This window comes from Vigna unguiculata, chromosome 8 (assembly GCF_004118075.2).
Source record: "Vigna unguiculata cultivar IT97K-499-35 chromosome 8, ASM411807v1, whole genome shotgun sequence".
Lineage (NCBI taxonomy): Eukaryota > Viridiplantae > Streptophyta > Magnoliopsida > Fabales > Fabaceae > Vigna > Vigna unguiculata.
In genome coordinates, this window is record NC_040286.1 from 1,456,127 (window position 1) to 1,475,008 (window position 18,882).

Sequence of the window (18,882 nt, forward strand, 5' to 3'; positions counted from 1 at the left end):
AAAAAATAAACAGTTTAAATAGTAAATGGTAATGAACCGTACTGCAAAATGTCCTTCACACGACTAGGTTGGCAAGTGAATTATTTTAAAAAATAAAAAAGAAATTAAAAAAAAAACGTTTAAATAGTCAATGATAATGAACTGTGATTGTCACGTGTCTATGTAGACATTTAAAAGAAATTATAAAATGACATGTGACAGTCATAATTAATTACCATTAATTGTTTAAACAACATTAGAAAATAAAAAAGTAAGTGTGTACATGCTGATTGAGACACTTTTAAAAAAGTGAGAACTCGATAGACACTTTCTTAAAAATAAATATCAAACTAATAAATATCAATAAAAATGGATACCATCAAACTAATTAAACGTAAAATTTATTATGAAAATAATATTGGGTCTTGTAGAAAAAAAATTTCTTTATAATCTTAGTAGTTTTTATTTAACTCAATTTTAATGTTGACCCCAATATTAAGTTGGAGTTTTACACCTCCCAAAACAGCTCTTTCTCATGCAGAGGAACGAGGTCTTAGACACGAAGGGACAAGGGCATTTCTTTTACAGGTAATAATCATATAGATAGCGAAGTGTGCCAAAAGAAGAAGAAAATTCAAAGGGTAATGAAGGAAAGTGACACTGATGACTCGTACTCTACCCAATCACGTTCTTAACAATTTTTTTTTTCTTCTTCATTCTCTCTATTTGTCATCATAAGAAAATTTAATTTGAAAAATTACAAGTAGTTTCTGTAACACATTTTTTTCCAAATATTCTATTAATATGAATTAGTAGTAGTTGATATATGAATAAAGATACACATAAAAAAAGACTTTATGCTTAGTTATTTAGTACAGTAACTTTATACAAACAAAAAACATATAATTTCTAAAACGTAAAAATGAAGGAAATACTAAACAAATACCTCAGTTCACCCTCAAATATTTTACTGGTTGTGGAATTGGTCATCACAGCATTTCCAATCCCAGATAAGACACTAACCCAAAGAAGAAACCAAAAACTTTGGCATAGATGACAGGTTGGATTGTTCTCACACAAAAATGTTTTCAGCCTATTCCCAAACCCATTTCTTCTGCATGGCTGTCATGTGATCCACCAAAAAAACAAGTAACCTGCCATGTGAAGTTAGCAAAACATTGACTGGAAGGAACAGATACATTGAAAATGACAAAATTCCGAGAGACATGAAACTATGGCAAAAGAAAACACCAATTCATAATAGTGTTAAACATAAAATAACTATAGTAAAAATGTGCTATCCTTAAAAAAATCAAATTAAGAAGACTTGACCATTGTATGACGACAAAAACTGAATTGATAACTTTATTATATAAAGGTTTACTTAATAAGAATATATATATATATATATATATATATATATGTATGTATCTTAAATTATATCCTTAACGTTAGACACGAAATCCTAAATTACATGTTTAATCTTAAAAAAAAATTCAAGAATCCCCAAAACACACTAACAATTACACAAGATCAAGCATATTATTTCATCTTCCAACAGGTTGCACGTTTTTCAGGTTAATTCAGAAACCAATAATATGCAGGTACTTAGACTTTAAAGATCCCGACAACAATCACTAGCAGCCATCTCATGCAATTTCATATCCAAAACACTGTAATACAAAAAGTTAATTTATTTGCATTAAACAACAACAAGAACGAAACGGCCATGTTCAAAGCAGACAAGTTGAATTTTAACTCATTAGAGATGAAAAATATATACAAAGTGAAGAGCATAAGGTACAAAGAAAACCTGGTTAATTATCAAAAGCAACAAATTGTAAAACTTGAAAGAAAGTACATTGAGATAGAACTGATCCTGGGAGGTGAACTGCAATGGTTGCCTCTGTATCACATCAATTGGAACATACAAATCCTTCTCCGTATTGGAAACATGTTCATTCTCATGTTCCTATCAATCAGAACCATCTGGGAAATGGTCCAGCGCATCCTGCTTCCCATTGACATAGAACTCAACTATTGCCTTCATCCTCTCAAACTTGTTAGGATGGTAATTAACATGTATAATCACAGGCTTCAGCTTCTTGAGTTTAGCATTTTTTCTGACAGTCTTAAAGAGAACCTTGCTGTTCATAAAAAGGTACATATCCATCGTCCTTTTTGCAGCATGAAGTCCATCATAACCAGGATGAGAAGGGAAAAAGAGCTCCTCGTTAAAAACTGCCTGATCCCACGATTTTGGGTCATTGGAGAGTCGGTTAGCAACACGATCCAAGAGCTCAATTGAAGGAATAGTAGGCCTTATGTAAAAGAAACCAGAGTTATAAACCCATATTCGCATGGTATGAGCATAGCGAGCCCAACCCATTGAGGGTTCATCAAAGACATCATTATACCCGTAAGCTGTCATGTTATTGTGACCATCAGACATAGACTCCACATCTGAATCCCTATAGAGATAATCAAACGGGTTCTGCAAGTACACAATGTCAACGTCCGAGAGAAGAACACTGTAACCCAGTTGCAGAAATTCTCTCAAAACACGAAATTTCAATCCCGAAACAGCATGGTTACCACCACTCTTACCGACTGCATCAACACCTTGATCAGGATCTCTTCTATACACAGGAACATCATTGGATTTGCAGAACTCTTCAATGTTATCATCTAAGGCAACAACCAAATAATTAGGAATGCCAGCCTTCTTGATGTTGGTGAACCATAGCTCCAACATCTCCTTCACATTAGTGTTAGCAAGGACAACAATTAGCTCTTTATAAATAGCAACTTCCCCCAAAATTTTGGCTAATCTGGGGTTCACAGATTCGTCAGGAATGACAGGTGGATTGGTTCTGAGAGCCTTGACGGTTCCAAAGGGCCCAGCCTTGTGGCTTTCACCAAGAACAAGAAACTGTTCCTGTGCATGGCCCTTTCCTTGCTCAGCCAAACGCAGCTTCTCCATAAGATCCTTCACCTGCTTCTTCAGCTCGGAATTTTTCTCTTTTGCTGATAGAATATCAACTTTAAGCGCATTAACTTGTTCTGGTGATTCGCACGCAGATGAAACCATCTAAAATCAACAGAAACAATCAATGTAACTAATTGTTGTATACCCGTTTTGTATTCTTCATACACGTCCTTCTAAATAGTAAGAATTCTATTTGATATATTTTAAGACAATAATTGCATTTAGTTTGTTATTAATATTTTCTTTACTAAGTAGTATTACGAGAATAAATGAGTAATAAATCAAAATTACAAGGACAGGTTAAGCAAATTTAATCAGACTTTTAAACCTATTGTCCATTCTAGTCCCTAAAATTAATACAACCAGTGAATTTGGTCGCCAACGATACAAAATGAATCAATTTAGTTCTTGAATTTGATAATCGCACATCCATTTGGCCCCTGGTGTCAGAGACACCAAAACTGAAGCACAACAAAATCAAGTACCGGGAATCAATTTGGTAGATGTAGCATAAAGAAGGGACTAAATTGATTGATGCACACCAAAGTGAAGAGCCAAAATAATACAGTTACCAAAGTTAAGAATTAAATGGTGAGATCATTGATACTAATAACTAAGACGACTAATTATAAAAATGGTGTACGCACTACTTAATCAATTATAAATTGTCATGCATGGTAAGTTTGTTAACTATTACAGTAAAATACCATTTTTTTAGTCCTTGAAAAATTGCAAGTATTCTCATATTAGTGTTGGTTGAAAATCCGATATTAACTAGAGATATCAGTTTAAAGTATTGAAAGTCACATTAACCAGAAATAAGATCAATTTACAGTATAAAAGTGGATACAAACCTCACCTTACACATCAATTTTATAAGGTTGAGTTAGACTTAAAGTCTACCTGGTATCAGAGCCATGATTCCCGCCTATCCTAACAATTTAATAAGCCCCAACAGTTCAAATGACTGTCACTTTAATACTTTGTCACTTATACATAAGTTTGACAAATTACACTTTTTGGAACCTTGTTAGAATTTTCTTATTTTAGAGACTAATATCACAACAGCTACCTAGTTTTCAAGAACTCAAAAGATGTTTCATCCCAGTAATTACTTTAAAAGTCCAAGAGTGATTAGTTCACAGTGTAAGAGCACAGAATCTAAACTAAAAAAAAGAAAAAAAATTGTAAATTGAGAGCTGAGTGGGTGATTTAATCAAGAATAAATTTGAACCATATAACATTACTCCTATCCCTGCAAAGAGTAAAGAATCACTTTAGTCACTGGAACTGGTAGGTCATGTCATGTCATATTAACTTCCGAAATTCAAAATATATTAAACAAGTCCCTGAAATGTCTAGCAAATCTCGAAATTTCATTACGTACTGCGATTTTAATCCTAAATAGATGTTAATACTATAAAATTAGTGACACTAGATCATTTGAATTTTGAACTAATTTGATCATCGTTGTTAATTTCCTTCAATTCAAGGACTAACATAACAGCATGTGCACATTCCGGGAACAAGATAGCCGTTGACTCGTAAAAAAAAATGAAGAGATAAAAAAAGAGAAAGAAGATGAATGAAAACCTTGGGGTGGCGAATGAGAGGAGTGGGAGCGGCGGTGAAGAGGCCATTGGGAGAGAAGAAGGCGAAGACGCAGCCGATGAGAACGCCGACGACAACGGCGGCGACGATCCGAGATCCGGCGGATGACTGGCCTTTATCTCTGGTGAGCAATGCGTCTCTCCGACCCACCATGCTGCGTCTCTCTATCGGATCCAATTCGAAACCCTAAACGGAACGAAAAGAAATTCAGATTTCAACTCACAAGGTTGAAGGAGCTGTGGCAGCTGGCAGAGAGAGTGGAGAAGAAGTGTTAAGCATTTGTTTCTCTGACTTATGGCATTTTTAATTGTTATTAATGTGATCCATGTTCCTGTTAGACTCTCATTATTATAAGCAACCATATTCTCTCAAACATATCAATGGTGTAACTTTTCAAACTCTTCAACATGGCTCCAATTTATGCAGATAAAAATCAATTATACGTTCACTTTGTCAATTTTAAAAGCGAAATTGAAATTTGTTTATATTTTAAATTTTAATACATTTTTTTTATCAAATTTTAAGAATATTAGTTAAACAAAAATTCATCTCATTAAATTAAAAAAATATATTTATAAATTTATTTAAGAAAAGACAAAATTAAACATTATATCACTATATAAGAATAAAGGTCTAGAGGTTCATAACATCATTTTGTATAAAACTAGTATCAAAGATCTTATATGCGTAAAAGACTAATATCATATAACCATATAAAACCACAATCTCTCAATAACTATAATCATAACCCATATATGAAAATATATATAAACTCATAACTTCGGTACTTTACTTTTACTTTTAACTCATTACTTTAATCACCGTTATGTCATCACATCACATCACTAAAAAGAATCAAAATAGATAATTTAATGATGATTGAAATACTAAATTAAAAGTGAATCATAAGTGTAAGTTAAAATATATTATCCTTATCTTTTTTACATTACATGCACAATATTTTGGCCAATTTGTTAATTTTACCTAATGTAGTGGTTGATTACTTCATTTTACTCTCTAGGTGAAAATCTCGCGGCTTGAAATGTTCTTTTTTTATATATATAAAATTACCAAAATAACATAATGTAGCTTGACCATAGAAAACTTTGGGGTGGTTCTGGTTTGTTAAAGGATTTGAAGAAATGTTTCAGATAATTCTAGGTTGAGGTGGTGCGATGTAGAAGTTGATTTATGGAACTTGTATATATAAGATTATGATCACAAGCAATAAGTAACACTACTGAACCCCATGTTGCTGGTAAAAAGAAGTCAATTGGAACATACTACTGAAAACTTGAAGAAATGCTTATTGAATATGCATTTTTCTGCTTGCACATACTTATTTTTATTTAGTACAAATAAAATAGCACAAATAGTAAATGACAACACCATCAAAATCAACAAAAAATGTAACCCTAATTCGTGATAGGGAATTATGAGATAACACTCCATTATTTGCTATGTTCACAACATTGACAGCAAGAATTAACGTCCACCTGATAGAAGTCAATAGACTCTGGTAACTTAACTCCTCCACCTCCAACAAATATCTTTCTCCCCTAACTGGACATACTATTCTCAGTGTAACCACTACTCGGTTGGACAAACAAACCAAGCATAACAAGGACGACGGAAAATTTAAATTCAATGGCACTATCTTGTGACCTATAAATGTTACCTTAAAAACATGTCACAACCGTTAGAAAAGTGTGATTATATACAGAGGGCACAACAAAACGGAATTATGCATCTGCTGAGCCGGTAACGTAGGAAACTACAACTGTGGTATCATCAAGCTTGCCACCGTAGTAACGGAAACCGGCATCTTGAGCAGCGGTTGAGAAAGGAGTCTGTCTGTCTTTATCAAGTGCGCGTTGACGTGCTAATGCAGCTATCTTCTGGGCTGTAACTTGAGGACTTAATCCTGCTCTCATGGCGTGAACCACCACTGCTGTAATCTCATTATTGTACAAGTTATCAAACAGTCCATCTGTACCAGCAACTATGACATCACCAGGTGCAACAGGAATGGTAAAAACCTAACATAAACAAAACAAACCATCAAGCATATCATACTAGTAGAAAAAACTTAGATGCATAAATCCAAACCTCATAAAAAACTGAATGAGTTTATTCTCCAATCATCAGCAAAAATAATCTAAAACCAAGTTTGACTACTAGTTCACGGTTGAATTCTTGATGTAGAGACAGATATATATCAGCAGGAAAAAGAATACCATAGTGCATAAACGAGACACAAAATAGGGCAGAAAATCATGTAGTAAACAGTTCTATAGAAGAAACAAGCAGTCTCTCCCAGAAACAAAGAACTACGACTTCAAATACAAGCCAGCACACTAACAATTATATCAGCAGCCAAATATTGATTCATGAAACATAAACTGCGAATATGTGCAACCAGTTGCGGATTGCAAAATATAGCAGAAAGCCAATAATTAGCTATGTCATATAGCTGACAGCATCATGGGCATATAGTGGAAGTAAGACAGTAGTTGAAACCGCAGCACGAAGATGCAGGACGCATGCTGCAACTACAGCAAACTAGTGGATGCAATAGTGGACAGAGTCACATTTGCATATCTGGGAAATTCTACTACGAAATGGAGTTATAGAACCCCTATAATGGCTACTTAACAAAATTGGCAAACATAATAAGCTTGACTCCACAACAATAAATTGAATGGAACTGTTAGAATCTGGACTCTTTCTTTTTTGCATGCATGCTTATTTATCCAGACATGTGAGTTTTGTCCCTCTAATTAAATTTTTCTGGCTCTGCAGTACAGCTCCTGAGTAATTCCTTAATCAACTATGTCTCATGTTTTTAGAAAATGTTCTCTTTTTTTTCATCTAAGTCCAATATTTAAGATCTGTATTAATGCAATCACTGAAGTCATCTGTTGCCTAAATTGGATTACTACTAACATTAGATTATTGATTCAGCCTGACTTGGTGATTACAAATTCACTTGTAGATGACATGTAAAGCATTGAACAGTCTAGTTTGTAACAATTAATTGAATACAAATGGTACATTAAAAGACTCATTTGAAAAAATTTAAAAACACTGGACTAAATTGAATAATCCTAAAAAACAGTGATTATAAACCTCATTAACATAAATAATATATAATTGTATGTATAAAAGAACTCTTCTGAAACAAGGTTTAAATCTTACAGTAGATATACAGAAGAGAATGGTATACATTTGTTATATTAATTATATATACAATAACCATATTAAAATATATAAACGAGTAGCATATGCAGTAGCAAACATTTTTTCAAAAATCAGATAAGCACACTCTACCATTAAGAGTGGGTGCAGAAAAGATGCTTCATTGACCAATTTAATCCGATTCTGCCAAGGATAAAGTCCAAAAAATAGGAAAATACCTGACCAGAACTAGGTAAATCACCATTCCTACCACATTCCAGCTGATAGGTGAAATTGAAATCATGTTGCTGCACTGGGGATCGGAATACGGTGCACCCATCCCGGACTACCATAAACCCACTGTCTCCTAAATTGATAGCATTAAGGCCCTGTGCAAGAAACACACAATAATGAAGATATGTGAAGAATGAAACAAAACCGAGATCTCTTTCAGAATTACAAAATAGCAAAATTATTTACTTACAAATCAGAGTAGAATATTTGTAACCAAGAAAAATCACAAGCCCTCAATTAAAAATATAAAATGAAGAAAAGCAGGAAAAAAAAGAGTCAAAGTTCAGGAACAGAGTTTAGAAATTACTATGCAATGTTTGATATGCAAATAGAATGGAGTGGAATGTGTGCTGCTTCATTCTTTCTTGTTCAACCCTTTAACCAAAATGCACCACTTTTTTTACCTTATGTCCTGTTCTATTTTCTTTCCAAAATGTAAGAACTCATAATGTTTCACCCCATTTGAAGTAGTCTACCAAATGCTAGTATGCTACCTTAGTAAATTACTCAACAATCCCGACCATGGAACTTCATATTATGTAATCTTATGCTTAGATGTATCCAATGCTAACAAAATTATATTTCAGAAAATTAACTGGTGCAACTTACAAGCACATAAAAAGCTTTTAAAAGAGACTTTTAACTATTACAAGCACATTGAGGACTACTTTTACCATAAATTATTTAAGACAGCATTTGGCGATATAAACTGGAACTTTTGCATCATGATTCACTACGTATGTTAAAATGCACTAGGTCACAAGATCTATAAAGATCTAAGATTACTGCTTTGAAACTTCTCCACATAATTAAGTTACCAGAACAGTGAAAATTATTTTGGAAAGCCAATATATTGTGGAATCGTTTACCAGGACTCTATATGGGTTTTCCACAAATAAATGCTGTGGAATGAAGAAAATAAGCTGAAAGGGTTAAACCAATCACCGGAAGAACATTGGATAGTAGAAAAGGATACTAAAAATAGCAACTAAAAAGGAAGCAATAAGTTAAATTCAGTACTACGGTAATATATGTCAAAGTTATGGAGCAGAAGCTGCTGTAATATTCCAAACAGAAGAGCATAAAGGAGAAGTTAACCTGATCAGTAAGTGCAATGATGCATGCGGTGGAGGAACCTTTCGCTTTTGTACTTGAGTGTGCTTTTTCCAGCACCCTAGCTGGATCAATTGAACCTTTGGGTTCCTCCTGAATAGCTTCCACTGATTTGGACATAAGCTCACGAGAGTAATATCCAGCATTAACACCAAGATCTGCCCATCCACCAACACCATCTGCCACCCCTATTGCTTGCTCCTCAGAACATATAAAATGAGCATCTTCTCCACCAGTTTCTTCTTTATCAGGATGGGGCAAGTAGCATGATGCTGATATTAACTTAAGGGTCTTGCCTGAAGGAGTTTTCCTGCAGTCAACATCTCCAATCATGTACTATAAGCCATAAGATTGCAGATTCAAAATATACTTTTAACCACCATACATAGCTTCCCAATATTCTATTACATAGCTTATACATGTCAGTTGATCCAAAAGGCAAACACAAAGCAAATTTATGAGTTTTTCCTGTACAGTGATATCACCATGGTGTCAAAGTCACTGGACCAAAATATCACATGGAGTAAAATAAATAAGAGAGAATAACATACTGTTCAGATGAATCTGCAGAACTGCTTGACTGTTCCTCACGGACAGAAGTGTCAAAAGGTACGTCATGAGCAGGCCCAACTGAGTAACACGAGGTTGACAAGCTATGGAAAGCTCCAGATCCTGACTGCATGTAAGGGTGAGAATTATACCAGGTCTTGGCAGCACTATAAATGAAATATCCATAAATCGCACTGTTATCTGGCTGCTGATGCTTTTTCAAACTCATGCTCACTTTTCCACCATTCCTCAAACTCGTGTTTAAACATATACTACCAACCCTCTTGGTTGACACTGATCGGCGAACACCCTTCAAACTCAGGTTGTCCACATAAGATTCACCAACCACTATCCCGGGCAAATGAGCAGCCATTGCCTTAATCCTAAATCCAGTTCCACCACTGGAAAACTGATCAGGTCCGGCAAGGGCAGAACCAATGTGGTATCCACAGACCTGAAACGACGGCCCCGACACAGACGGAACCGAAAATGTCCGAGACAGTGTGTCAACCACAGACAAAGTTCTTCTTTTTCCACCCAATTCAGAGCTCGAAGCTAAGGCAACGCCGGGGCGCACGAGCAGGCTAAGTTCCACACAATATGAACTATGCACAGAATGAAAAAACTTGGAACTACCAAACCACAACTTTCCTTGCCCAATCAGAATTTCAGCGGATTCAAATATCCCCCTTTCTTTCCCCACAACCGATCTCTGAATTGAAGCTCCAAGCCTCGATAAGTAATTAGATGGCATTTTATTCTTCACCAACCCAATGATCAAGGTTCACCAAACACAACAAGAGGGTTACCACCACCACAACAAGCTAAACAATACAATCTCATAGCTCCGAATACAATAACACCCTAATCAACTTTCAACAAAGCACACAAACAAATACCTTGAATAAGCCTTCAATAATTCAGACACCTGGGTTACATTATTCCACAATTAAACTCAAAACGAAACAAATTATTCATTCAAGCAAACAATCACGCTCGTAATTAAAACCAAAAAAATAAAATTAAGAACTCAAGAAATTCAAAATTGGAGGGAAGAAAAACCCTAACCGTAAATGGTTGAAACGTAACCAAAAGGGTTACTGGGTGGTTAAATATTAAAGGAAAAAAGAATTTTTCAGTTAACTGAATGAATTTACGCACGTGCCACGATGGAGGCTTAGGGTTTCTCTCCGTAACCTTTGAAGCTTGGGAGAAGAACCTGCAATGGCCGCAACATGGTGAAAACCTTCGAGAGCAAGAAGAAGAAGATCGAAATTTGTTACAATTTCAGGAATCTCGAATTTTCCACTGCTTCTAAATATATTATTAATTTATCTTGTTATCTCATCAAACAGAGATAAGAGCAGAAACAGAAAACACTTTATTAAGAATTTTTTAGTTGATATGTTTAGTAGATATGGAAAATAATGCATTTTATCAATTAATCATGGATTTTTTTTATTAAAAATTAATAAAGTTGATATATAAATTAACATCTAATTGGATAATCATGAATAAATAATAATAATAATAATAACAATTATACTATTCTTATTGTGAAATTTTAAACTTAATTTGCATTAAATATTTATTTATTAATTTCTTAATAGTTAGTTAAAAATATTTACTCTTTTAAGATATCATGTTTATCTGCGTTTACCTTTAATCCTTATTTTGATTTATTTATCCATAAACTTGCTTGTTCAATGTTATTATGATAAAACTTTTTATATATTATGTTAATTTTTTTCAATCATGTAATTGTTAATTTTAGTCCAAAAACTTAATTCAAGCAGCATATTTTGTATTAATTTTAAGATTTTTATACTAAAATGTGCGAAGTTTTGGATATATCAAATTCTAATTTCGTGTTCAATAACTAAAATCATATTTAATTTATTTTTTAATTAGTAAAAATGTTACTCAAAATATTTACATAAATTTGACAAATATGAAAAAGTATTTTTTATTGAAACTTTTATTCCATTATTTGTTTTTATAAAATTTGTCGAATAGATTTCGAAATGAAATGAGTGATCTTGATTAAATACATGATCTAGATGAAATGAATGAATTTGTTAATAGTAATGAAAGGAAAATTTACCTAAAAAAACTCTCATCAACTTAAGTGTGTGTTATGATGTACCGATACTTCAACATGGGTTACGTATCCATGTTATCGTGTCCAATAATGTAGGATACTCTAATGATACTTATCAACGAATTACAAAGTCGCAGTACACTACAATAAAATCTTTGAATAGTGACCAATTTTAGTGACAACAAATGATTAGCCACTGTATAGTGACCAAATTGACAACTAAAATAGTTCAAAACAATTATAATTGGTATCCAATTTGATAATTAAAATAGTTTTAATTATAAATTGGTTTCTAAATTGGTTACTAACATCAGTTACCAGATTTTGGCTACCAAAATAAATTGTCTCTAATTAGAAAATTTGGATTCACATATTAACAATCATATATTTATTATGTTTATAAAATTATTGTATATTTTCAATATTCATCTATCACGTATCGTATCTTATTATTTTGAAAATAAACATATTGATGTATTAAATACATCTTGCATCTGATACACGTATCGTATATGTGCATCATAGTGTGAGAGATCAAATAATATGATAATAATTTATCGCTTTGAATAAAAGATTAGTATAGTGAAATTAAGAATTTATAAACCTTTTGAGTATATAAATTGATATCTTTTATTAAATAATAATTGAAATATACTTATATATTAAATAACAACATTATGTCCTAATAGTTTAAGGATAATTATAGGATCCGTTATTATTAATCGGTAAAAATATTGCTAAAAATATTTACATCAATTTGATGAATATAAAAATGTATTTTTTATAAAAAAATATCACTTTATTGGCATGTTAAATATTTAGTGGCAACAATTTTTCTTTTTAATTTGGGACGGTTAGTTCTCACTTTCGAAAATGTTTTCACATGAAATTTGATTAAAATCTATTTTTGTGAAATACTTATTTTAAAAGGTAAGCTAAACATAAGAAATAAAATTCCAAAAAAGACATTTCATACCAATAATCATGATTGCTTAAAATTATTGCGATTATTAATAATAACTAAATCTTCTTTGCTAGGTAAAAAATAGTTATTCTAGTTCTTTAAAAGTCAAAAGTAAAGTTTTATTTTATCAAGATAATTCATCTGTTACTATAAATAATATAGGTAAAATTTCCCTTTTTAGTAAATTTCTATTTTTATTTTGCAAAGTTTGTTTTTCATCAATCTCACAAGAATGTCTTTTGTGGACAAGTTAGTTGAAAATCAATATTAGAAAAATCTTGCCTTTTTTTAAAAAACATCGTGTCCTGATAAAGTTAGTTTTTTTTTAGGAAGTAAATCAAATATAGCAAACATTTTTCTAATTTCATATTCATGAAAAGGAAAAAATCCTTAATATCTTGTTTTAGTTATGTTTTTTTTTCTTAAATGAGAACAACTTATAACTTATAAAATTGTCTTTTAAGTTATTAGTTCTTATCTTTTAATGCTCTTAAATAAACGTGTCTCATATTATTACAAAGATTTAAAGATAAAGTGTTCAAGCTTAGTTGAATTTTTTTGCATATTTTTTATTTTATAATAAACACTAGTCTAAGATCACATTTTAATTTTAAGCGTTTAATATAGACTTAATTAGGAGATGCATACTTATAAAATTTTAAAAGTTATATTATAATTAAAATATTATAAGTTATATAATTACAATATAAAATATTATGAATATTGAGATTTATAGAAATTATGAAAAATATAACAGATATAAAAAATATAATAAATATAAAAAATATATATAAAACAAAATGTAACAAAATAGAGTCAAATCACTTTATGATTTTTTCTAAAACTATAATTACAAAATTATTAATCCAAAAAATTTTATTTTTAAATGCAAATTTAGATAAAATGTGAACTTAAACGAATCTTTCTCGTAACTCTTGAATACTTCCCTCTCAATATTTGATTTAACATATATCATCATTGAAAGGTAAAAGTGTTTCCCTTGAATTTTCTTTATTATCCCTACCATCCATTATTCATGTTGATTATATTTGATTTTTAATTTAGAAAATTTGACCATCTTTTGCATATATAATCCGATAAGAAAAGAATACAGATCATTATAAAACAATATAAATATGTCATTGTTTTTGTATATATTAAATAATATGATTGACTAATTAATGAAAATAGTATGTTTGGTGCACATGTCATGCAGTTATAATCCTAGAGGTCTTGTGCATACATAATTGGTAGTTGAAGTACTTAAAATATTAACATAAATGAAATACAATAACTTATCCTCGAAAAAGTCAAACTATCAACATTTCTATTAGGATACTTATGAACTCTTGATTTGGTATCAAATTTTTGTCCCTAATTTTAGGTTAATCTCATTAACTCAATCATCAATTCTTCATAACATTTTTTAATATGACTAGCTTTTTCCCATGTTAGTTTAGAGATTATGAAAAAATAAAGTATTTGTTTATTCTTTAGGCATGATTACGAAAGTTTCGAACAAATGATTTACGTACTGTACATAATCCGTAAACCTATGTAAGAATATACATTAACTGTTGCTATTAAATTACACGTTTAAGGTTTAAGAAAATTAGCACATAAGTAATTCAAAGTTTCACATTATATTAAAACTTGTGTAATCATACAAAGGGAAGAAAAAAAACATCATAAAACACTTCTTTCATAATTTCAAACCATGTTACCAAAATTCTATAAAATCGACGTTGGTATATTCAATTACTATTTTAACAAAAGTTAATTATATAATTTATGATAGAATTGCAAATTAAAGTTGTGATATTCTATTTTTTTTATTTATATATAAAGTTACTGAAAGAAAGAATAATAATATTTTAACCCATTTTTTTTATTCACTTTAATCTATCGTTCTAATCATTATTAGATTATCACATTACATTACTAAAAAAATCAAAATAAATGATTTAATAATGATTGAAATAGTAGATTAAAAATAGATAAAAAAAAAATGAATTAAAGTATATTATATGTGTGCGTGTGTGTTGTCAATGTTTGACACAGACTATATACGTAATGTCTTCGTCATCCTCAAAACCTGTCTCGCCCATTTCATCTTCCATATTTTGTTACATTATGCTCCTTATTTCATAACTGAAAAACAGATTAAAAAAAATATTATAATGATTATGAGCACAGACTATAAGGTAATAAATTTTCCTTTCTTTGTCATAACTGAATTTGCATTTACATTACATCTGATCTTTCGGTCCTTGGATACATTTTTATTATGGAGATAATTATTATGAGGATCTCATAAAAGTAATATATAGAAATCTTAAAACTCCTTGACACAGAAGATCTAGTAACAAAAATGTTGAAGAAAAAAAAATCAAACTTATGATTGGATGAATGTGGCCAACAAGGAACAAAAGTTTGATCTTATATACATTCCTCAAAACCTCATCGATGACAGAGATGTCTTTTTGGCTGCAATGCTCAAATTGGAGCTTCATGGACATCCTTGTAAGAATGTAAATAATTTAAGTATTTGAGGACAAATTATGTTCATATTTTGAGTCCTCATATTAGTAGCTATACACAAGTATTGCAAGATGATATATTCATGTTATGAGTCATGAAACATAATATTTAAGACATGCGAAGATGCAAAAGCTGAAATTACATGTCTCTGCGTTGTAGTCTTCTAATAACTTGAATTCTTTTGTATACTGGATTTGGTGTGTTTAGAAAGTAAGACAAATCCTATAGTGGTTAAATTTCTAAATGAGAGATCTTTCAACAAATTAAATGTGATCAATATAAATAATGCATGACAACATGGCAAATGTAACCATCACAAATAACGTGTCTCAAACGAAGAAAACCCTAGAAGTAGAGAAGAAGATGGGGGAGTTCAATGACAACAATCCCATCTTTCCAAGGATGATAATATACTAAATAAAATATAAGATGAAATCAGGGACTGCCACAAGGTATGTACTAACTCCACGTAACTCTGAATACTATATAATTGAATCTTCATCATGGTCTAAAATATGTCCATCAAAAGATTGATGAAGTTGAAGACAAGATTTGTGAACTTAAAAGTCAGTATTGAACAGTTTCGTGCTTTATTTCACTGTATTATTGTGTTTTATTTTAGTGTAGTTTATTCGTTTCAAATAACATAATTAATTTTCAATGTTAGACATATTATTGTTTTATTTTTTTATATGTTTAAATTCGCTTATAGAAAGAAAAATGCAAATATCATTTACAATTATATATATATATATATATATATATATATATATTTTGATAATAGTTTAAATATGAGTCAAAGTCCCACATTAGATAAAATAGACAAAGATAAACACTATATAAGATGAAATGTCCACAACATTGCCTTAAGAAATTTTGGGTTAAAAGTGTTATCAAATGTCTTATATACACAAGACTAATGTCATATATATATAAAAACCACAATCTCTCAATAATTATAATCATATATGATGGAATATAAACCCAACAATATATATATATATATATATATATATATATATTCATAATTATTGATGTTTCAACTTTAATTTACACAATTCTTATAAATTACAACCAAAGGTGGTTTTGGAATTGTGCATGTCCCTACCCGGCCCAAATACTTTGGGTATTCCTCTTGACCCAAATATTCTGGGTATTCGATCTTATGTACCTACTCGACCAACCCGACCCAGTCGTCATTGCGACTACCATAGCCGGAGGATCTATAAAGTCCTCATCGATCAAGGTCGATGTCATCATGTAATGGTCAACCTTTCAAAAACTTGACGTCCCTACCACTTACATCTAGTGTTACCCAACCTACTTTTTGACCCTTACCCTAACCCATTTTAAGAAAAGCTTTACAATTGAGACTTTGTGTGACCCATCATTTAGTGAATCAATAAAATGGTAGCTTATTCGAGAGTGGGTTGGAACTGACCCATGGGTCATGGATCAAATTGACATCTCTATTCTATTAGAGAGGGAGTAAGTAGTTGTAGAATTTCAATTTCCTCTTTTTGTAGTAAATTTCAAATTTAATTATTTTAGTTATTTGAAATACTTCATAAAATTCCTAAATTTTTAGTTTTCTCATCCAAATAACTCATTTAGCTTTTAAAAATTTTAAAATTCACCAAATAAATGACTAACTCTCTTAAGTAACCACATCCAAGCATACTATGAAGCATTTTGAAGAAATTTGTGACGAGACAAATCTTGCTAGTTCATCTAGGTTTTTGTGTGTATACAATGGTGGCAATCATGCTTGTACCAGAGACTTCCTGCAAACTATCTAAATTCATCGATCCAAGAGTTTTATATAGCCAATGCATCTCGACAGGGATAAAGTGGCATGAAAATGCATTCCTAAAACAAATCAAGCATCACATACGGGCAATACATTCATGTTTTCCTTTTATATGAAGCCACACTAGCTATGTATAAAAGTTAAAGCAAGAAACTGTCCAACACACTCTTCCCAACCAACAATACAGAAAATCCCATCAACTAAAATTGATAGAAAACCACAAAAATTATGAATGAACTTCATTAAACAACAAGGAGTCATTCAATTTTGCAGTATAGATAAGTTAAATCAATTACAAAACTAGTTAAGTGATTAGTTGTCATACAAGCCTCCTAATCCTATGTGAACACTCACTGTACTCATTCTAATGCAATTTTCTTTTTCCAGTTGATAACATTTTCTCCATTTCTCTCTTCTAGTTCAACCATGGATTCTAACACACAATTCAACGTAACCCAGAACTAACATTACTCTTTTCTTCTATGAAAAACATTACTTTCTTTTCTTCTATCAAAACCTTACCAAACGAAACAAATTCAGACAGCAAGCAGCAGAACGGCCACAACCACAAGAAGACAAAGAAGTAGAACAAACAAATAGAATCATGGCCGTTTTAATTCATTTAATTGGTATTGATTGGAAAATCCAAAACTATAAGCATGAGAAAGTAACAAAGAACAAAGCACCAAATTTTCTATCTACACATTATACATACCTACATGACTTTTTATCCATGAAAAGAAGCTGTGAGAAATTCAGCAAGAGACCCAATTCTTGTGAGTGCTAATGAGTGCAGACAAAAGCCCTGCGGAAGCCATGAAAACCGGTTTCGAAAACGGTCCATTCCCATCCAAAATATCGTCCACAGCCATAACCGCATCGGCCAAATCCTGAACAACCGAAAGCCTCTTCATTATTTTCTTCTCTCTCAACTTCCGCAACCGGTAATCTTCTTCCACGCACCCAACCCCTCTCAAGCGCGAGATCTCCACGCTCGACGCCAGACACGACTCCTCCTCAGCAATAGTGTTTAAATCGGTGAGTTTGAGCGCCACGCTCCCGATATACCCGACGAGCTCCGCCCACGCGCTCACTTTCTGGAACGCGCGCGCGTGTTTGGGATCGATGAGGCCGGATTTCGCGAGCCAGACGAACTGCTCGACGAAGTAGTAGAAGCCTTCGCCGCCGTAGGCGAGGAGGGTGAAGAGGAGGTGGCGGTTGGAGTGGACGTGGGAGGCTCGGAGAGCGTTTAGGTCTTGGACGAATTTGCCGAGTCGGAAGGCCTTGCGGCTGACGCCGACGCTGGATTCGAAGGATTTGAGGCGGTGGTTGAGGGCGGGGTTGTCGGAGGATTGAAGGAGCGACGAGGCGAGGATGAGCTTGGTGGCGTAACGGGAAATCTTGAGGAGCTTGTCAACGCCGTCGCGCTTCGCGAGGTAGGCTTCGACGTGGTTCAATAGGTCTCGGTGGTGTTGTTCCTTCGACGGTGGTGGCTTGCTAGGGTTAGGGTTTGGCGCTGGTGATGTGGAAGGTTTGGGATCGGAATCCATGACAATCGATTCGGGGCGGTGGAAGGTGTTGCCGCCGGAAGAAATAGGTGGTGGCGGTAGCGGTGGTGGTGCTGCAACTTCAAGTGCCTCCGTTGTGATTAGAACAAGTAACAAAAAGTAATGTTAAATGGAACCAATAAATGAAAAAGAAAAAATCGATTTTTCCTTTAAGAAAATCCTTTTTTGGTAAAATTTCTTAGGTAT

General features: G+C 32.4%; 3 protein-coding genes across 8 annotated transcripts; all 3 read right to left on the reverse strand.

Annotated features, from left to right (window-relative positions):
* Nucleotides 1-1,658: 1,658 nt before the first annotated feature.
* Nucleotides 1,659-4,904, reverse strand: LOC114194601 (arabinosyltransferase RRA2-like). The gene is made up of 2 exons (XM_028084937.1): nucleotides 4,562-4,904; nucleotides 1,659-3,070 (listed from the first exon to the last, which is right to left on the reverse strand). The coding sequence occupies exons 1-2, from the start codon at nucleotides 4,730-4,732 to the stop codon at nucleotides 1,955-1,957; spliced, it is 1,287 nt and encodes a 428-aa protein (XP_027940738.1). The 5' UTR covers nucleotides 4,733-4,904; the 3' UTR covers nucleotides 1,659-1,954.
* A 1,071-nt stretch (nucleotides 4,905-5,975) lies between these two features.
* On the reverse strand, nucleotides 5,976-11,084 carry LOC114194074 (probable protein phosphatase 2C 55). 3 transcript variants are annotated; one of them, XM_028084118.1, is made up of 6 exons: nucleotides 10,874-11,065; nucleotides 10,612-10,640; nucleotides 9,715-10,472; nucleotides 9,149-9,473; nucleotides 7,996-8,145; nucleotides 5,976-6,618 (listed from the first exon to the last, which is right to left on the reverse strand). In XM_028084118.1, exons 3-6 carry the CDS (start codon nucleotides 10,464-10,466, stop codon nucleotides 6,322-6,324), a joined length of 1,524 nt encoding a protein of 507 aa, XP_027939919.1. In that variant the 5' UTR covers nucleotides 10,467-10,472; nucleotides 10,612-10,640; nucleotides 10,874-11,065; the 3' UTR covers nucleotides 5,976-6,321. The 3 variants fall into 3 exon arrangements, with proteins under 3 accessions (XP_027939919.1, XP_027939920.1, XP_027939918.1); XM_028084119.1 differs by having other exon boundaries at nucleotides 10,781-11,034; XM_028084117.1 differs by having other exon boundaries at nucleotides 9,715-10,640; nucleotides 10,874-11,084.
* A 3,662-nt stretch (nucleotides 11,085-14,746) lies between these two features.
* On the reverse strand, nucleotides 14,747-18,882 carry LOC114195510 (peroxisomal membrane protein 11A). 4 transcript variants are annotated; one of them, XM_028086005.1, is made up of 2 exons: nucleotides 17,844-18,880; nucleotides 14,747-14,928 (listed from the first exon to the last, which is right to left on the reverse strand). In XM_028086005.1, the coding sequence occupies exon 1, from the start codon at nucleotides 18,676-18,678 to the stop codon at nucleotides 17,884-17,886; it is 795 nt and encodes a 264-aa protein (XP_027941806.1). In that variant the 5' UTR covers nucleotides 18,679-18,880; the 3' UTR covers nucleotides 14,747-14,928; nucleotides 17,844-17,883. The 4 variants fall into 4 exon arrangements, with proteins under 4 accessions (XP_027941806.1, XP_027941807.1, XP_027941809.1 ...); XM_028086006.1 differs by lacking the exon at nucleotides 14,747-14,928 and adding an exon at nucleotides 14,981-15,297 and having other exon boundaries at nucleotides 17,844-18,881; XM_028086008.1 differs by lacking the exon at nucleotides 14,747-14,928 and adding an exon at nucleotides 15,307-15,540 and having other exon boundaries at nucleotides 17,844-18,882.

Bases quoted from the DNA above. Each gene is read 5' to 3' on its own strand.
- LOC114194074 (XM_028084117.1), bottom strand. From the start codon at position 10,466: ATGCCATCTAATTACTTATCGAGGCTTGGAGCTTCAATTCAGAGATCG. The intron at 9,474-9,714 runs GTATGTTATTCT...TGTTGACTGCAG, and splicing joins TCTGCAGATTCATCTGAACA to GAAAACTCCTTCAGGCAAGA. The intron at 6,619-7,995 runs GTATTTTCCTAT...TGTTTATGTTAG, and splicing joins ATTTACCTAGTTCTGGTCAG to GTTTTTACCATTCCTGTTGC.
- LOC114194601 (XM_028084937.1), bottom strand. From the start codon at position 4,732: ATGGTGGGTCGGAGAGACGCATTGCTCACCAGAGATAAAGGCCAGTCA. The intron at 3,071-4,561 runs GTTTTCATTCAT...TGTTGATTTTAG, and splicing joins CTCTCATTCGCCACCCCAAG to ATGGTTTCATCTGCGTGCGA.
- LOC114195510 (XM_028086005.1), bottom strand. From the start codon at position 18,678: ATGGATTCCGATCCCAAACCTTCCACATCACCAGCGCCAAACCCTAAC.